The sequence below is a fragment of the Suricata suricatta genome, chromosome 2 (assembly GCF_006229205.1).
Source record: "Suricata suricatta isolate VVHF042 chromosome 2, meerkat_22Aug2017_6uvM2_HiC, whole genome shotgun sequence".
NCBI classification, from domain to species: domain Eukaryota; kingdom Metazoa; phylum Chordata; class Mammalia; order Carnivora; family Herpestidae; genus Suricata; species Suricata suricatta.
Window position 1 is genome coordinate 78,153,918 of NC_043701.1, and position 20,192 is coordinate 78,174,109.

Genomic DNA, 20,192 nt, shown 5'->3' on the forward strand with positions numbered 1-20,192 from the left:
TCACATTCCTTCATGTCAATGTAAATTGGTACAATCCTAGAAAACATAATTTGGTAAAATGTAATACATTTAATGTACATTACCTATGACCCTGCATAACCATTTCTAAGTGGTTCTCAGTTTGGTCCCTGGCCAGCAGTATCAGCAGCACTTGAAAACAGGTTAAAATTAAAATTTGGGGGGCGCCTGGGTGGCTCAGTCGGTTAAGTGTCTGGCTTCAGCTCAGGTCATGATGTCACGGTTCATCGGTTCAAGCCCTGCATCGGGCTCTGTGCTGACAGCTAGCTCAGAGCCTGGAGCCTGTTTCAGATTCTGTATCTCCCTCTTCTCTCTGACCCTCCCCTGTTCATGCTGTTTCTCTCTGTCTCTCAAAAATAAATAAAAAACATTAAAAAAATTTTTTAATTAAAATTTGGGGATCCCACACCAGACCTCCTAAACCAGAAGTTTGGGGAAGGGCCCAGCAGTCTATTTTAATAAAGCACTCCAGGTTATTCTGGTGCCTGCTAAAAGTTTGATGGTCACTTTACGAGAGAAACACAGATATTTGTACAGGGCCATATCTAAGAATTTACTGCAGTATTTTTTTAAATACCAAAAAGTTAGAAATAATCCAATTGATCTCCATGAACGAAATTGACAAATTGTGGTGTATTCACAGATACTATACCACTGTTAAAATAAATTAACCTGTATTTACATGGATAGATCTCAGTATGTTGAATGAGAAGAATGATTTACAAAATAAATACCATTTTGCACCATTTATGTAAATTCTTAAAACATAAAAAATATATTGTTTACATGTCCTGAAAACTGATAGTGCAAGAAATGGAGTGGACTTGTTGCAAATTTATGATAATGATTATCTCTGGGGAAGGAGGAATGGGAACATGGTGGATTAAAATTTATTTATGTTTTCTTTTTAAACCAAAAAAGTATGTAGAAAGGAGATAAATGGAGGGAAAAAAAGACAATATGTATTTATTTCGATTGTGAATACATGTTTATTACATTATTTTCATTTCTATAGATTTAAAATTTTTTATTTTTTAAATATTTGCTTATTTTAAGAGAATGTACAAGAGGGGCAGAGAGAGAGAGAAAGAGGAAGAATCTCAAGCAGGCTTATGCTTTTAATGCAGAGCCTGTTGTGGGGCTCAGTCTCACAAACTGTGAGATCATGACCTGAGCAGAGATCAAGAGTTGGATGCTTAACCAACTGAGTCACCCAGGCGCCCCTAAAATATTTTCAAATGATGAGGCAGGCCATACTACTACTATACCATCTATCAAAGCTTAACCTGAAGTTGAGGTAATAGCAATATTGTGCTACTTTCCTTGAAAAAGGTAGGTAGGTCTATGCAACAGAAAGAAGTGAGAAAAAAATTAGACGTCTCTTATGTGAAGTGTTGAACTATAATTTCATGTATTTCTTTCTTGTAGTCAGTATATGCCAGAAATAGTTATTTTTAAAATGTAAGTCATTTAAAAAATTTTTTTATTTAATTTTTTTAATGTTTTTTTATCTATTTTCGAGAGACAGAAACAGCGCAATCAGGGGAGTGTCAGAGAGAGAGGGAGACACAGAATCAGAAGCAGGCTCCAGGCTCTGAGCAAGCTGTCAGCAAGAGCCTGATGCGGGGCTCTAACCCACAAACTGTGAAATCATGACCTGAGCTGAAGCCGGACCCTTAACCAACTGAGCCACCCAAGCACCCCTGTTTAAAAATATTCTAATGTGTACATATTTTCACTTTAAGAACGATTTAAGGCTACAGATGGAAGCTCAGCGTATATGCCTCTCACTGGTTTATTCAACTCATGTGGATCAGGTTCGTGAATATATGGAAAATGAAAAAGATAAAGCGCTTTGTAGTCTTAAGGAGGAACTTATTTCTGCGCAAGAGGAAAAGATAAAGGAACTTCAGGAAATACACCAGCAAGAGCTACAGAATATAAAAACACAAACAGGTAAATGGCTTCTAAAAAAACTTATAAGTACTATAAAACAAGTAAATATCACTTAGAACCCACCATTCCATGATTCTGTTCCTGTGTTAGAACCCTCTATAGTAGAAGGCAGCTGTGTATCCCAGTCCTGGATTCATTTGTTCATATAATCTTTGCACATTTTTTTAAGTGCTTGGGAAATCTAAAATCACTGAATCATTTTCCCATAGAAGTTGTAATCAAGTGGGGAAGCAATATAAAATAAACTCTTAGAAAACAATAGATCGATTTCTGTAATAGAAAAATCAAAGAACAGAAGAAGAAAGGAGAAAAGATTCATACTTTCTGGGATGGGGAGTGGAGTGAAGTTGCAGGCAGGGGTAGGGAGGTTGGGATTTTAGGGAAGGTTCCTGAGTCTTACACATTCTCTCTTGGAGAATTGAGAGTTCAAGTTACGTGAGAAAGCGGTGGGGGATAAAGCTGTTAAGATTGGCAGGAGCTTGACCAGAAAAGGTTTTATATACTCTGAAGCTTGTTTAAGCTTTGTGTTCTTGGTGATTAGACCTGTAAGATTTTAAGTAGTGAAAATAACAGTAAAATTTTTATTTTAAGGTAACACCATGAGACAAAGTAAGGGAGGTAATTAGTTCTGGGAAGACCAGTTAAGGAACTTCAGAGGTAATCCTGCTAACAATAAGAGGCTGAATAAAATGTCATGGAGGATGGAAAAGAGAGTCAAAGAAGTAGGCTGTAGTCTGCAGTTAATATTAGGAGGAAAGGGGGGAAAATTGAGAGTGATCCATAAGTTTCTCGCTTCGGTAGCTGGATTGAAGGTGACTCTAGTCACGAAGAGTATGCAGAGCAGATCTATGCGAAGAATGGTAAGTCCAGTTTGGAACATATTGAGTTAAACATACCCTTTGACTTTCAAAAAAGAGTTGTCTATTAGGCACTTACAAATAGAAGTCTGAAATGCAAGAGGGTTAGGCTCAAGATAAAGATTTGGAAATCAAAAGATCATTAGAGGCCAGAGAAAAGAATAAGATGTTTTAGGAGACTTAAGAGTAGCCACTGTGAGAAGCAGCAACATATAAGGAATCTGAAGTAGAAGACAAGTTGTAGTTAGCTTTTATCTCTAGTAATTATTTAATCACTCTATTAACTAGACTTCCTCTGTTCAGAACATCTCTAGGTTTTCACCCTTGACAGATCTGCTTTTGAGAATGAGGCGGTTCCTCAGTTTGTCTGGTTGCTCTGTTGAACAGAGTAGAATTTAAGGAGTGGCTTAAATACCATATTTTCCATTTCAGGAGTCTTTGGGTTTGAATGTAATAGGATTTTAAGCATGTATTATTTTTATTGATATCCTCTTCAGATAGAATCTGTCTAGTGATTTTTTCAAGTTAATTAATGGGTCCACTTATGGTTGATGAAGTTAGTAATGACCAGCATTTTTTAAAATAAAGAGTACAGTTGAACAGAAAATACTAAAAGTGTATAGTATGTACAAGAGTAAATAATGATTTGTGAAATTCTTGCTTCAGTTTTTCATGGATGTGTATAATAGGTTACAACATATGACATGTTTCTTATACTGGGGAGTAGTAAAATTTGTAAATCACCACTTTATACTTTGTAGGATATAAACTGAGAATCTGACACATTACGTGAGACCATTAACATTGAGCAGTGGAAAAGAACTTTTTAAGAAAGACCTTAAAACTAATCTTTTTGTAAGGGAAGCTTCCAGTTAACATAGGTTTAAAATGATAATAGTACTTCAGCGTGTAAATTAAATGTTTAATGCAGGATCTGTTCTATTAGGTGGTGAAGTGAAGCCTTTTCAGATGCTCATAGGAAAACTACGCAGGGCCGTGTCTGAAGAATGTTCTTATTTTACACAGGTAAGATATTAGTTAAAAAGTACTTTTAGACCGGAAATGCTATACTTCAGAATGACACTTTTTAGAAAATATTCCTGAATTTTTAAGTTTAAAATGAGCATTTAAATGTTTTCTGATAATCTTTTGAAACAAAAGAAATTGAGGTAAATTATCTCAGCAGTAGAGCAGACTGAGGGTATACCTACTACCAAAAAACCCAAGAAGCAAAAACAGTGGACCAGGAGAACCCAGAAGATGTCTGTTTCCTGCGCCTGCCAACTTGGGCGGTCGAGTGTATCCAGTGACTTACCTGGGGACATGGCACAAGGCCATTGGGATATGATTTAACACTTCAGATTGCCAAAGTCTAAACACTCTAATTATGCCAAATATAGTTGTATTTGTGAAGGTGGAGTGAAATAGAAGCTCTTATACACTCCTGGTGGAAATGTACTACCTTGAGAAGGAGATTGGCAGGATGTATTTTGGAAGATACATACATCCTACAATTCAAACATCTGTGCATAACCAGATCTGTTCATTGTTAGAGTGTCTTTATTAAGTTAAGAATGAGAAACAACTCAGATTCCCATGAGCAGTGGTAATGAATGAATAGTGTTATCTCCATGCTCTGGCACTCCACTTAGCAGTGTCTGATATCTGTACTAATACCAATAAATCTCAAAAGTATCAAGCCTGTATGCTTTCTCTCTTCTGGGTAGAGAGGAAGGTGAATAAAATGGGTAAGCAATACTTAAAACACAGAGCTTCAAATCTATATGTAATGTTCAATTTCTTTTAAAAAATATGGAGATAATATGACAAAATTTACTATTTGTTAAAGGTAGGTAATAAACTATTTTTCTGCATATTTGAAATAGTTGAGAATTTATTATTTAGCAAGATTTTTTTTTAATATTGTATTTATTTTTGAGAGAGAGAGAGACAGTGTGAGCAAGGGAGAGTCAGAGAGAGAGGGAGACACAGAATCCGAAGACAGGCTCCAGGCTCTGAGCTAGCTGTCAGCACAGAGCCCGACACGGGGCTCGAACCCACAAACCGTGAGATCATGACCTGAGCCTAAGCCGGACGCTTAACCGACTGAGCCACCCAGGTGCCCGAGAATAGTTCGGAATTTAAAATCTAGCTTTGGTTTGTCCCTAATGTCTTTCCCATGCTTTCATATTTATAAATTAGAGGAAAGGGGTGGTATTAGTTGGGACAGGTAGAGCTATCTTACTGATTATGATTATCTATAAAATTGTCTAAAAAACGGTATTACAAAAACCTCAAAAAGTGAGAAACAACCACCTCTAAGGCATGTCTTCATTCAGCTACTCAGCAGTGTCCACCTCTACTTCCGAAGGGTTCAGGCATTGTGCTTTCATATCTGTTGTTGATATTCGGTAAATAATGGAAAGAGGGCCCAGTTCAAATTAGTTCAGTTATAAGCTGACTTTAAGATTTTTTCCTTTTGTTATTATCTGTACCTGATCCCTAATCTCAAGTTGAAATGTAAGTCACTTGTCTAATAGAGCGGTCCTCTGAGGTTCTTCATGAAACCTGGTTTTGTCACTAATCATGTTGCCAGGGACTAGTTTCTTCATCTTTTTGAGCCCATTTCTTCATTAGTAAGTGGGATGATCATTCAGGTTTCTACCAGCTCTGGTATGATAAAATTCCATTTTAGAAACTTGCCGAAATTTAATAATTGTTAATTGATAGTTTAGTTTAACTTTTAAGTGAATCTCAAGAAATAGCAGTAATAGACAATTTGGTTTTTTTTCCAGTTGTTTCCATTGTGTGCAGGGCAAAGGTGAAACTTATTTTGAGGGCTTCTGAAATGATTGTGGGTCATGTGTTGTTTTTTAAATGATGTAGAATTATCTGTTGCTCAGGAGAAAATGAATAATGTGTCAAATATTTTTAATTTGTACATATAAAGCATAGAATTCTATCCATGTGTTACAAAAAAGTATATGAATGTAATCTTCTACTTCGTATAGTTTATTTTTTTAACAGAAGTTTAAGTTAACATACGGTGCAATATTGATTTCAAGAGTGGAACTCAGTGATTCATCACTTACACCCAGTACCCAACCAGTGCTCATCACACGTGCCCCCACGATTTATAGACGACTTTCTAGTCCTAATTGTTTTTTTTAAGAAGCTGTATGCCCAACATGGGGCTTGGCCTCATGATCCCAAGATCAAGAGTCACATTCTCTGCCACCTAAGCCAGCTGAGCGCCCTTAGTCATTATTTTTTAACTTCTGTTTTTGTCTTATGGTGTTTTTTCAAAGGTAGTTGGCATTGCAGAGATAACCTCAATCTAAGATCTGAGCTAGAAAATGGTAGATTACAGTACGAGCTATATTCATTATTAGAAGCAGATAAAATAGTTTTTGCAGTTAGGATTATCAGTATTTTCCCACTGTAAGAAATATTTTATGTCCTATCGGGAGAGAAAGATTTAGACTTAACCATTTCTTTTGCAGACTGATTTGATTCAGATATCAGACTGATTCTGACACAGAATAGTGTTTCCTTGCTGATTTTTCTGTGCCATTTTGACTGTCTTTTGCATATAGGAAAATAATGTTTAATAATTTTTTCAGAGGCAGAAATCAAAATTTTTTAATTCTGTAAAATACTAATTTTGTTAATAGACTTTTTCCAATGTCCTTGGTGAACATTATACTCCTGCTGTAAAATGTGAAGTAAATGTAGAAGAAAGAGAGAGTTTTGGTGTGCGTACTTCTGAAAATCAAGAACAAGAATTGCAAGATTATAGATATGAAGTTCAAGGTAATAAATCTTACAGTCTTTTTTCTTTTTTCTTAAATGTTTATTTATTTTGTGAGATAGAGTGCAAGCAGGGGAGGGGCAGAGAGAGAGGGAGAGAATCTTAAGCAGGTTCCACACTCAGTGGGGAGCCAACACAGGGCTCAATCTCAGAGCCATGAGATCATGACCTGACCCAAAATCTAGAGTCCTACACTTAACCAACTGAGCTACCCAGGTGCCCTTTACCACATTATTTTCTTAAGTCAGTTAATATGATAAACTTTTACTTTTAATCATGATTCAGTCATTTAACATCTTTTCGGATTCATGAAATCTTATATTTAATACACATTTTTATTTAATGCAGTAATTGTGATATAAAGAGAACCGAAGATGTCCCCAAGTTTACTTGTGAAATAAAATTATTATAATTGTTTATTTATCATCTAGACTTTCAAGAAAATATGCAAACTCTTCTCAACAAAGTAACGGAAGAATACAACAAGCTCTTGGTACTTCAAACACGATTGAGTAAGGTCTGTGAAATGGAAAATGTATTATAATGGTTTCATTTACTGCATCACATGCTGTTTTGTAAGCTTCTTCATCAACTAAGCATTTATAAAATAAGTGAACATGAAAAAGATGAGGAAAAAGTGACATTCTTAGTATCATTGAGCTAAAGGAATATATCTGCAAGTTGAACACTTTTTACCCCATTTTAAGAGTTTTGGAAATTCTGATAAAGTAAGATATATATAAAATCTCAAATTGTAAACTTGGTGAAGCAGTTGCATTTAATTTTATATATAGCAGTTAAAGTCGCAGGTCTGTTTTAGAGAAAAATGGAATTAATATAGTTGTTTAGAACATGGCTAATTAGTTTCACAGTGTTACATATGTCAAATTTCTTTCAAGTAGTTGTTTTAAAAAGGTATGCATACAAAACTTGGTAAGACAATATAGATGACATAGTGTAATTTATTAACTATCAGAAAAATAAATAGCATATATTGGCAAAGATAAGTGTTATAATCTTCTTGTTGTAGAAAAAAATCCATAAGGATCTCTTTATTGGGGGGTACTTTGGATGTTATTCTGTTAAACTGGGCAGATTTTAGATTTAACTGACAGGTTGGAAAGCTCTATTGCCAATGAGGGATGCTTTGGCTGCTAAGAAAATTAGATGTGGCTGCGGTTTGGTAACACTACATAATCATGGTCTGACATCAGCCGGACCCTCAGGATCACTTAACAATTCTTGTTCTTCTTTCTCTTCCCCTTCCTCTTTCTAAACTCTGTCTTCCTCTCTTTCTCTTTTCATCATTCCTTTTCTCTTTCTCTTCCTCTGCAAGTAAGCAAACTACCCTGCCTTTTCTAAAACCTGTAAACCTACCCCACCATCTTACAGATAACTATGTAGGAGGACAGGTGGATAGATAAAAGTCCTTCTTGATCTCTACATTTCCTCACAATAATTACTTTTCTTTCTACTTCCCTTCATAGCCAAAATATTGAGCCATATTCAAAAAATCATCCTACTATTTTCTTACCAGTAGTATTAGCAGTATGGGTTTTTTGTTTTTCTGCTGCCCTTCTCCTGCCTCCAGGGATCCTTCTTCTCTACTCATACTTGGGTTTCTGAGGGCTGCTTAGAAAATTAGATGCAGATGGGATTTGGTGACACTATGTACATAATCATGGTCTGACATCGGATCCTCGGGACCACCTGACAGTTCCTTTCTGTGGTAATTTACCTTCTCACAGTCCCTTCAGTGGACATTTCTCAACTTTACAACTTCCCTCAAATCATATATTCCACTTCTGCTCCCCCTTTTTCTTTGTATTTGGCCTTATCTCCTATTTCTCTATGAATATCAGAGCTATCAGTTATATCAGTTATAAATTATCTCAGTCTGCTACCTCTAGACCATATGTATTTCTTTAAATCTCTGAATGCCCTAATATATTTTCTTTCTGTCTCTGAAGTTATTCCTTTCCATAACCAAGGTTATTTTATTTCCCATGTCTTTGTTCATATCCCCTTCTGCCTCTTCCAAGATTGATAAACTGTCCCTTCCCTTTGTGGCTCTCTTTCTCCTCCATGGTCACATTGTTTGAAAGAAAGAATAGAATATAGCTAGAACTTCCCCATCTGCTCCTCGATTCTCCCCATTGTAAACAAGCTTTCAACTTCCACTTCACTAAACTTTGATCAGTCAGCAGTGAATTCTTAATTGTCAGATTTCCTGTTTTGTTTTGTTTTAACCCTCCTTTGTGTTCTTTCTTTCTTGTAAAAATATGTTGCTTTTCTTCATGGCAGTACATAGTTGAAACTATTAAATAGTGTGGGAGGGCTTATAGTAAGCAAGTAATCCACAGTCATGGATTTGTGAGTGAGTCAGTGAGTGATGTGTCATTTTGCCTCTTTCTTTTTAGGGCACTGAGTAGGAAACAGTTTGGTTTGATGAGAGACAAACCTCCCTTCCCCAGTGCCAGAATGTGGGAGGCTTCAGATACCCACACGAACTTACGCTAACACTTGACATACTTAAACTTCAGTTACTTACACTAACTTCTTTAGTTCTTCCCAGAAAAAAAGTTAAAAAGTGAAATTCACAGGTTAAACCAGTGAGGTAGCTACAACCACAAAGGCATCCAGGGGTTGGTTGAGATCAAACTCAGCACTGCAGTACATCACTGTCTAGCCTGTTAGCTTCATCTTCTAACCCTCCTCCTCCTCATTTTAGCCATACTGAAATACTCTGAGAGTTTCCCAAATGCACCCTGATCTTTCACACCCTTCGCCTTTATTGCATCCTGTTTTATTGCATCCTGTTTATTGCATCCAGTCTGCTTCCTTCTAGTTGGTTCAGATGTTGTTTTCTTAGACTTAAGCATTTCTTCCTCCATTCCCTTAGCCTTTGCTTATTGCACTTACCTTTTTCTGTTAATTATAATAAAAAGAAAAGTAATAAATGTAAGTTTGTACAAGGAACTATGGGTACAGGGAAAAAGGGGGACCTAATGATATATTTAAAGTAACTCCTAGACTCTAAACCCTTCAGAATCAGGGAGTCTTCTCTTTATTTTTATTTCTTCTTAGCGTGGTCCTTGGTCTAAAAATGGGAAAGGTTTAATAAATGTTTGCTGAATGAATTAAGTAAAGAAATGTATTTGGAAAAGTAGGCTGGAAACTGAAACTTTTACCTAATGGGCTTTATTTCCTTTGGAAAATAAAAAGCAGGGTCTTCTGTTGAAGTTGTACTCAGGTAGTTAGGCATGGGGTAGAGAACTTGGTAAGAGTAGTAACCAACTAAAGTAGGCTTCATGGGACATAGTTTTATCTTGTTGCTCACCTGCTTTTAGTGGTGTTATTTGTTCATCTAGTCTAGCAAGTCCAAACTCTTTGGTCTTGCTTTTAAGGTGCTTTGTAGTCTAGATCTAACTTAATTATATAGCCCATTTCCCCCCATCCTTATCTAAATTAAACCCCTCTTTACAAGATCATTTTCTTTACTAGTTATAACACTAGGCTGTTCGTTCACAAATGCTTACTCTTTTTCCCGTATAGCCTTTCTCATCACTGCCCAAAATAACTGAGGCCTGAATCGTTTCACTTACTCCATAACTACTCATACACATCAATCTTTCTTCTTTTACTGTCCTTATAGTCAATTATAGTTTAGTGCTTCTCTAGTTACTTAATTTCCCCAGCTAGTTGATAAATTCTGTAAGGGCAGATATACCAAATTTTTTTTACTTTTTATTTTGGTCTCCTTGTCACAGTGATAGCCATTTAGTAGATGATTATTAAGTATTTTATAAATAAATTAAGACACCTAAGCATCGGACAGATTGCTGCCTAATTATAATAGTTAAGGAAATAATTTAAGATTTATCTGTTCTCATTATTCTCCTTCATTTTGTGTAAAGAACTTAAACCATTTGTCAGTTACCTGGATGTATGTAGGTTATAACCAGAGATACATAAGTTATATTACCAGGTACTGAAAAACATAAAAGTTACTATGCGTGAGTAGAAATTCCAAAGACCAAGTCATATTACACATACTGTATAAGTTTTATGCCAAAATTCTGTGCAGCTTCTGTTTTTCTATTAAAATGAACTTCTTTCTGGGTATGAAAGAACAGTACACTTAGTAATATAATTGCAGTGCTGTGAAGGGAATGTGAATCACTGTCAGAAGAAAGCGTGGAATAACATGAAAGTGAAAATATCTGTATCAGAATGTTAAGATTCTAAGTGATTTCAAAAAACCATTTTCAGGGTAAAGCCGAAATAATAGTTAATATAGAAAACAATATAGTTTCCAAAATGCTAGATCATATGTTTATGTGATTCCTTTTCTGTTCTTTTCAATAGATACAGGGACAGGAGACAAATGATGTGAAACTTCAGGTTGCAGAAGGAAGCCTACCAAAAGAGGAAACAGAGTTTTTATCAGCCCCTCAGATGACCAATTTGCATGACATTGGTAAATTTTGATTGTATACCACAGTGTGGTGTTTTTATACCAAATATTTAGTCATATGATTTTTAATTTTTAATATAATTTTTTTACTTTTAAGAGAGCACAAGTAAGGGAGGAGCAGAGAGAGACAGATACATAGGATCTGAAGCAGGCTTTGCACTGACGGTAGCAAACCCGATGCCAGGCTCCAACACACAAACTGTGAGATAATGGCCTGAGCCTAAGTCGAATGCTCAGCTGACTGAGCTACTCAGATGCCCTGATCATTTGATTTTTTTACTTTAAAATTTGAGATAATCTAGTGACCTTGGGCATTTCCGTATAATCTCTCTAGTCTCAGTTTTCTCTTTCTTAAAGTGGAAGGTTCGGACCACTGCTCTCTCTGATTCCTTCTCATTTCTTATTCTGTGATTCTAAACTGTTTTCAATATAAAGACATAAAATTGGTAGATTTAGGGGTACTAAAGACATGAAGACTAAAGAAATGATCTCAAATTGCACTATTTATTTTCGTTTTATTTTCTTGAGTCAAAATAAGTTTAAATTGAAACTTGAGTTATTACTACTTAAAAAAAGTTATTTGTTTTGAAGAAGAATGAGTAATATCTCCACACAAAAAAGTGATTGTGTTATTTCACTAAGAAATTTCTTTTGAAATGTGTATTTTCTTCTCTTCATATGACTTAGATGTCAATCATAAAAGCAAGTTAGCTGCTCTGCAAGATTCTGAAAAGATTAGGCAACTGGAAAGACAAGTTCAAGACCTAGGAAACCTCATCTCCTCTTTGCAGCAACAATTGAAAGAAACTGAAGAAAACTATGGGGCAGAGATCCAGTGTTTGCAGGAAAGGCTTCAAGCTGTCAGTGAGTCCCCAGTTCAGCCAAGGTATCTATCTACTTATAATTTTATTCAGCAGTACTTGTGGATTAGCAACAGTCATAACACGAATGTTTTTCATAAGAAAATGTGATTTAAGCACACTTGCATGAAAGAGATGGGAATGGATATAGCATGATCAAGAAATAAGAGTAGGAGATCATTCTTTGAAATGTGTGCAATTTTATTATAAACTGAAGATGTAGGGATTTTACTTAGATTTTTATTTTATAAAAATGCTGGTTGTTGTTAATCTGGATTAAATCAGACTGTGCAGGTGTCTGTTACCATATGCCTGGTCTTTACTACTTTGATGTGGGGCTCACCCCAAGAAATACAAGATGTGATCATTCCAGTCATGGCTGGACTTTACCAGTTAGTTGTGTAATATTCACACTCACCATGTCCAGAACTCTGGATCTTTCCCTGAAATTTGCTCCTTCAACAGCCGTCTCCATCTGGGGTGACTCTTCTTTCTCTCATACCTCACTTCCAGTCTGTCAAGAAATTCTCTTATCTCTGCTTTCAAAACACATTTAGGGTGGACTCCTCACTAGCCCCCTGCTCCCTGCCATCATGTCTCACTTGGATTACTGCAACAACTGATCTCTCTCCTGCCCTAACGTTTCCCTAAAGTCTGTCCTCAGCACATTCTACAACTTTGTGCTTTTAAAATTTAAGACAGATTATGTTAGTCCAGTGCTTTTCTGCCCTTACAGTGCCTTACTTGGTCCTACATGACAGTTTCCTCTTACCACTTTGATTTTTCTCTTCTGTTGACTCAACCTGTCACATTCTCCTTGAGATCCTCAAACTATTGGTATCCTCCTGCTTTAGGGACTTCTCATTGCTGTTTTTTCTACCCAGAATGATCTTTCTCCAGATATTTACATGCCCAACACGCTCCCCTCCTTTGGGTCTTTATGCAGGTATCATGTTCTCATGATATCTATTCTGATGACCCCATTTAAAATAAAATTGTTCTTTAGGACTCTGTACACTAATTTTCTGCTTCATTTCTTTCTATATTATTTGTTATATAAAGCTATGTATAAGATGAAAACCAAGTTTATATATATAGGGGAGTTTGATTTTGTTTTGTTTAGTGTTTGTCTTTTATGAAAGACTTCAGACTTTCTAAGGGTGGGGATTTTTGTCCATTTGAGTCATTGTTGTATCCCAGACCTTATAATTATTCCCTCTGTATAGTTGGTGTTCAATAAATTTTTGTTAAATGAATGAGCTAACAGTTCATAATTTAGTTGGGGAATGTGGTATAATATTTAAGTAGCTCTATGAAATATTCAGAGATATCATCTAACTTTAGCTGGCTCTGCTCTTTTAGGACCATCTTCATATGCACTTATTAATGGGACCTCAAGACAAAAAAAAACAAAACATTTTTTTCCTTGAGACAAAATAGTCAATGCCCATACTTTCTGGGAAGCAGTCTGTTTCTCTTTCTTGTATTCAGGATCGTTTGTAGGCTTTGGAATCATTTACCCATCCTGGCACAGCTTTATAATATAGCTTCCATTTCATTGGAGATCATTAGCTCTTAAACTTGACCATGTATCAGAAACACTGGAGGTTTTTGAATACTTAAAATTAGATTACTGGATTATCCATTTGGAGAGTCATACTTTGAGCTGGACCGTGGACGTTTGTATTTGTAGCAAGATAATTCTGATGCAGAAAGTCCATGAATTGACATTTGGAAACCACTACTTTAGGTTTTCTGATCTGAAAGAAAATAAGTAGATAGCAAGGACTCTCTAATAATCAGCTACAGTATTTCATATAGCCTTCCTTTAATCAGTGATGTTTTCCCTCTAAAATACAAAAAAAAGGGAGTCTTGTGGAAATGTAGACTTACTTGCTATTATTGCGGTTGGGCTTTTGTTGGCTCACCATCCTCTCTGAGTTGCTAGAATATTCGGTGGAAGTGTGTTGACAGTACCTTTCAGCTAAGACCATTAGTTTTTTTTTCCCACCTCCCAAAACAGGTTACTAACGATCATGTTCACTTCTACTAATAGTGAGGAGTCAGTTATTTCTTGTAAATGTCATCACATTTTTGGATACAACCATGATGCTTTTTGAATAAAGAATGTACTGTTCTTCTAAGATATATTTGAACTAGTTTAAAAAAATAGAGTCACTCATTTAACATATGTTTGGATATGTTATATAGTAGGAGCCTCTTAGGGATATAGTATAGAATAGGAATGACTAGAGTCAGCAGATCTGCCTTTGACCACCTGATTTAACCTTTTACTGGCTATATGATTTTCGACAGATTATTTTAACATGTCTAAGTAATGAGGGACAATAAAACTACCATTAAGATTGTGAGGATTAAATGAAACAGTGACTGGGATGGGCCTTAGCTAGATGCCATGGAGGAAGCTATAGAAGCATAAAAAGTGGCCTTTTCTCTCTCGTGACTTCAATCTAATCATTGAAATAATACTTATTCACAAAATAATAATTTTTAAGTGGTTAAGGAATATAACACGATGAAACAACCAAAGTGCTGGATTTTAAACCCATGTCTGTGTGGCATCTTTTACAGCACATTTTTATAATAATTGCCTATTGGAGTGGTTCCAGAAAAAATGGAAATGAAGGGATGAGTACGAAATATTGGCTAGAAGGAATATTGAGAACAAAGTGAAGGGGAAAAACAAGATGACGCTGTGTTATATCAGCTAGAGAATATAGAGAATAATGACATTAATATAGAGAAATCAGGCTGGTGGGGAGTTGGACCTTAGTATTAAGAGGGGAGCAGTGAGTTTAGTTTTAGCCAGACCATATTTTGAATTTAGGACAAACCCTTTCAAATGCTATAAAGTTATAGAATGAAATCATTGTAGACTAAGTAGCATTTTTTATTAGAGTTTGGATCTTAATAGCTGGGTAAGTAATCAGTTTTCTCAGCTATGAAAAACAAAATCAAAACATGGAGCCAAGGCTCAGAATAGTGTGTGCAAGAAGCATTGAGGAAACAGACAAAATTGTGAGACAGAAGAACCAGCAAAGGACAGAGAAGAAAAACAGGGAGATGAGTTTTTATAATCATTTAACATGAACGTAGACCACGAATAGGCAGTTCGCAGCAGAAGAAACTTATGTGGCCAATGAAAGCTGAAGGATCTGTAATCTCAAGAATAGAAACGGAAATGTTCTAAGAAAGTTTGAAAACTTTGTGTTGCTGAACTTTTGAATAAATACTTAAAACTGTTGTGGGAGTAAAATTAATGTAACTTTTTGGAATATGGCATTATATTAAAGTTTTAAATATTTATACGATGTATCATACAGAAAGCCCACAGATATTATGCGGATTGATATTGTAGCATCATTGGTAATAGTGAACATTTAGAAACAATGTGGGTTAGTTTTATATATATAATGGGATGATGATAACTTGTATGTGAAAATTTGGGACAGAATAAAAGAAGAGGATAGACAAAATAACGGAGTGGTGCAGAAGGGGAGTGGAATAAAGAAGGCAGTGTGGATGTACATCAAAAATGATGTGAGAAATTGTATTAGCTAAACCACAATTATAATTTGCCCCTTTAACCTTTTCCCCCTGGTTGCTAAATATTAATCTCACCTTATTTTTATGACCCAAGTTAAGCATTTTAAGAAAAAAAAATTTTTTACAAAATAATGCATGTAAAACAATACAGAATAAAGACATGAATACTAAGAGATACATGAATAGATTAAAAAGAAAAAAAATGTGGAAGTGATTGTGTAAATTAAGAATCTTCTTTTGCTGCCTCTGCTCCCCAGTTCCACCAGAGGTAATCATTGTTATCTTTGACTTTTTTCATCCAGATTTTTTTGGCTGTGTGTCTGTATAAATAGTTTAATAAAAATGAGATATTATGGACTTTTACTCAGTAATGTCATAGATAACTTTTAAAACAATGTCTGTACCTGTAAATAGCTCTATGTCCCATCTTTGTAGTATGCTTTATAAAATGGCATAAAATTCAGTGGTGATGTATTGAAGTTCTCTATCATTGAAGTGTGTTACTTTAATTTTAAATGGAAAAATTAGTTAAAAATACAATTTAAGTTACAGTACCTATAACTCTATGCATGCTGTAAATTTGGACTAACAGTAAAACTCATACACAACTCTAATTTCTTCTCTTTTATTCGTTTACTTTCTCTAGTGATTCAGTGGTAATTACTGAATCTGATGTCCAGAAAACAGTAAACCCTGGAAGTTGTCTGAATCAGAACATTGATGGTACAATAGAGGTATTATATTTTTAAAGTGCTGTGTGCATTGATACTATTTTTCTGTCATCTTTATGTCTATAGTAAAATAGTTGCTAAGAAATAAGCATAATAAATGAGAGGATAACACTTTATGTAAAAGACCCAGAAGAATATATAAGCAAAAAAATTTAATGTATTTTATAGCATAGGAATAACACAAAGTTAAAATTGAGGGGTTTTCCCCCTAAATATGTTCCAGTTTAAAATTTGTTTTGTGTAACATGAGCTATGTAAAAATTAGTTTCAGTGCCTTTGCCAAAGACTTTTCTTCCCACTGTGGGAAGTTGAGCCTATCTCTAGAATAGTGTTTAGGAATCCCCCAAATTCAAGATGCTATGGCTAGGACAGTAGGTGAGGCTTTCTTCAGCACAGGCCGTATGATGTATAAAAGCCCTTCATCTTTTATAGTATAGGCCAGCTCGCTAACTCACAGTCTATCTCTCCTCAATATCGTACATATTCCCAATATGTGACCACGTCTTTGAAACTTACAACTGTAAAACCCTGGTCTTCATGCAGTACACTTTTAGTTCTTAACTCCTGTAGAAAACAAAGATAATTGCTTTCTTTTGTTTTGGAAACAGAGGAGAGATGTTGGCTACTTATCTTGACTGCACCATACTCATCCTGTATGGAGCATCTATTTGAATGCCATTCGGATAATTGGTAGACATAGAAATACTTTCACACTGAGAATATGTTTACATTTTTTAAAACTGCTTATAAGTTTTTCTAATTATAAAAGTAATTTGTATTTGTAGAAAATTAGATGCTACTAATAAATATCAAGAAGAAAATAAACTTTGCTTATAATTTCTTAAGCAAAGATAGCCACGGTTAACATTACTTAAAATTAGATACACATCTTAATTATATTTAAGAAGTATCTTTATCCTACTGTAGAACTATATTAGTAATTGTAAATATGTAAGTAGATTTTTCACTTTGCATCTTTGAGTTCACAGTAGTAAGTACATTATTTAGAATTCTACCCTAGAATTATTCACCAAAATCATTGTTTTTAATTAAGAGCAGAACTGAAATTTACTTATTAAAACTCAGACGTTTCTGATCTTAACTTTTTAATTTAGTTTTCTGATGACTTTGGAGTGAAACAGGAAACAAATATGATTAAATTGCTGGAAAAACAGTACCAAGAACGATTAGAAGAAGAAGTAGCTAAGGTAAGTTTATAGTTTGTTAGATTATTGTGGTTTATATTCCCTTTGAGCCTTAAGAAAACAGATTTTATTGATAGTAATGACCTTTTTTAAAGTTTTCTTTATTTAAGTAATCTCTATGCCTGCCATGGGGTGCAAACTCGTGACCCCAAGATTAAGAGTTGCATGCTCCACCAACTGAGCCAGGCATCCCTGCACTTTATGACAAGTTTGATACATAGTTTATCTCTAAATTGTCAGTTATTGGTATCAACCATAATTTCCATTGAGTGTAATGATCTGTGAACTTCTCCTTTAGAAAAACATTTTCTTCTTGATGTGGAATAGTAATTAGAAACTTTTCAGAATGCCAAAACAAATCTTTATAAATTTGTTACTTGGGAGTAGTACCTTGTGATGGAGTTTGGCCTTCCTTTAAAGGTAGGGGATGTGGTAGGAAATGAGAAAGAAGGTGATTTGTCTTTTATATATTTTCTTTGCTTATCTCTTCCCTGAGAAGTTACTGTGATCTTCTTGACTATAGATACTCTTAGCTGTTATGCCCAGAGCCATTCTTTTAAATTCTTAAATACCAAGCATATCACCTAATCTACCATTATGCTTCCATTTCTTTTGTCTTTGTATTCTCTTTCAAAATGCATATCTGGGGTGCCTCGGTGGCTTAGTCAGTTAAGTTAACTGACTTGATTTTGGCTCACTTCATGATCTTAGGGTTCATTGGTTCAAGCCCCACATCGGGCTCTATGCTAACAGAGCGGAGCCTGCTTTGATTCATTCTCTCTCTCTCTCTCTCTCTCACTCTTTCATGTGCACTCTTTTCTCTCTCAATACATAAATAAACTTTAAAAATAATAAAATGGATAGGATATACCTGATTTGGGTTCTTATATTGGAACAGTTGAATTCTGATTTTGTTTTTTTAATTATATTTCAACTGTTTCAATGTAACAATCCCAGTGGATATATGCATTTTAAAAGAGGAAGATTGATCGATTTTACAGGAAATGCATAAGGAGTTAGGTTAAACATAAATTAGAAGAGGAAGTAAACACCCAACGAAATATGTGGGCCATAAGAACTTAATCACTTCTGTATCTGAACTGAATGTTTGGTTCCTGGAGATCAAAGTAAAAAGTGAGGCACCATTGCTTATATAGCTCTCATTATATAGTTCTTTAGAGAAATGCAGATTGTCTTTTGCACTTAGCTCTTAGAAAAATTTCTCAAGTGGGATGTTATAGCAGGGCATCATAGCAATTAAGAATATGAGGTTTGGTATAGGTTATACTATGCTTTAAATTCTTGTTCTTCTGGCTTACTAGATTTATGATCCTTAGGAAAGTTACTTCTGATTCTATTTCCTCTGTTAAAAGAAGGAAACATAGGAATAAGTAATTTTTATAAGGATTCAGTGAACTAATATATATATATAAATCATCTACCAGATGATAGACTCCTAAATAAAACTTTTAAATTGGTCATATGACTCTGATAATGTGATGATAGAAGTATGTTTTGTAAAGCATCATTCGTCTAAGATAGTAAAGCACCAAGATGCAGGTCATTGAAAACTGTTCTAAAGACATCCAGGGTACAGTGGTCCAAGAGGTAGCTTTTGATGGCCCAGCTTTATCCTAGAATAGTATGTAGAATCTAATATTGTAGATTGTTGTCATCAGCCACCAGTACTGATGGGATTATGCTTTACCCTGTACTCTTTAGGAGGGATGTTAGAAATAAAATTGAGAACCATTGCTTCAAAAACGTAGGATATATAGAGGAAGCCCAGAAGGAATAGTGATTCCTAATATAGATCACATTAGATTCAACCTGTGATTGTGTACTTACTACTGAAAATAGACATTTTATTTACCTTTCATTGACATGCAGTGTTCCAAGTGCTTGGGTGTAACAGGTAAGAAAATGAAGTGTTTGCTCCCATAGACCTTACAGTCTAGTTAGTGTTGATAGATGATGGTAAACACTGTGAATAGAAAACAGACCTGGGTAATAGAACTGTTAGGAGATTCCTTGGGGGAGTTGAGATGGTGTTATTTATATAGGGTTATTACAGAAGACCTCACTTTTAGAGGGATATTAGAAAAACAGCCCTGAAGGAAGTGAGAGAGTACACCACGAAGGTAACAGATTGAACATCTTTTGAGAAAGTGAAATGCAAGAGAAAGAGAAGTCAAGAATTATACCAGTGAATGTTTCAGAGAGGTGGCCAAGAAGAATGGCAGGAGTGTGAAGACCGCTTGCCCAGCTGCCAGTTCTGCTGAGTGAGAGCAGTCAGGGAGCCCATTTGGTGAAATATTATTTATCTTCTCAGCAAATGTAAATGGGAACAGGAGGAAGAAATAAAAGGAAAAGGGGCCAGGGCTAGGGGAAAATATTACTCTAGGTTATTTGACATAAGCAACTGGAAGAATGAAGTTGCTATTAGGTGTCAGAAAAAACTGCCAAAGAGTGGTTTTTGGAGGGGAGAGAGAGACTTAAGATTTTAGCTTAAGAATTCAGACCCCCCCCAAAAAAAAGAAAAAAAGAATTCAGACCCATTAGCGTGCTGGGTGGCTCAGTCGGTTGAGCATCTGACTTTGGTTCAGGTTGTGATCTCGGGGTTTCTCAGTTTGAGCCCTACATTGAGCTCGCTGCTGTCAGTGTGGAGCCTGCTTCAGATTCTCTGGCCCCCTCTGTGCCCTTCCACTGC

General features: G+C 35.4%; 1 protein-coding gene across 4 annotated transcripts in view; it reads left to right on the top strand.

Moving 5' to 3' along the window:
- The window catches only part of AKAP9 (A-kinase anchoring protein 9), a 150,175-nt gene that overhangs the window by 49,975 nt on the left and 80,008 nt on the right, over nucleotides 1-20,192 (top strand). For all 4 annotated transcript variants that reach the window (XM_029928795.1, XM_029928788.1, XM_029928797.1 and 1 more), the window contains 8 exons: nucleotides 1,764-1,974; nucleotides 3,778-3,857; nucleotides 6,506-6,644; nucleotides 7,074-7,159; nucleotides 11,011-11,122; nucleotides 11,807-12,005; nucleotides 16,193-16,280; nucleotides 17,393-17,485. In XM_029928795.1, coding sequence (XP_029784655.1) covers nucleotides 1,764-1,974; nucleotides 3,778-3,857; nucleotides 6,506-6,644; nucleotides 7,074-7,159; nucleotides 11,011-11,122; nucleotides 11,807-12,005; nucleotides 16,193-16,280; nucleotides 17,393-17,485 — 1,008 coding nt within the window. The remainder of the gene's footprint in view (nucleotides 1-1,763; nucleotides 1,975-3,777; nucleotides 3,858-6,505; nucleotides 6,645-7,073; nucleotides 7,160-11,010; nucleotides 11,123-11,806; nucleotides 12,006-16,192; nucleotides 16,281-17,392; nucleotides 17,486-20,192) is intronic.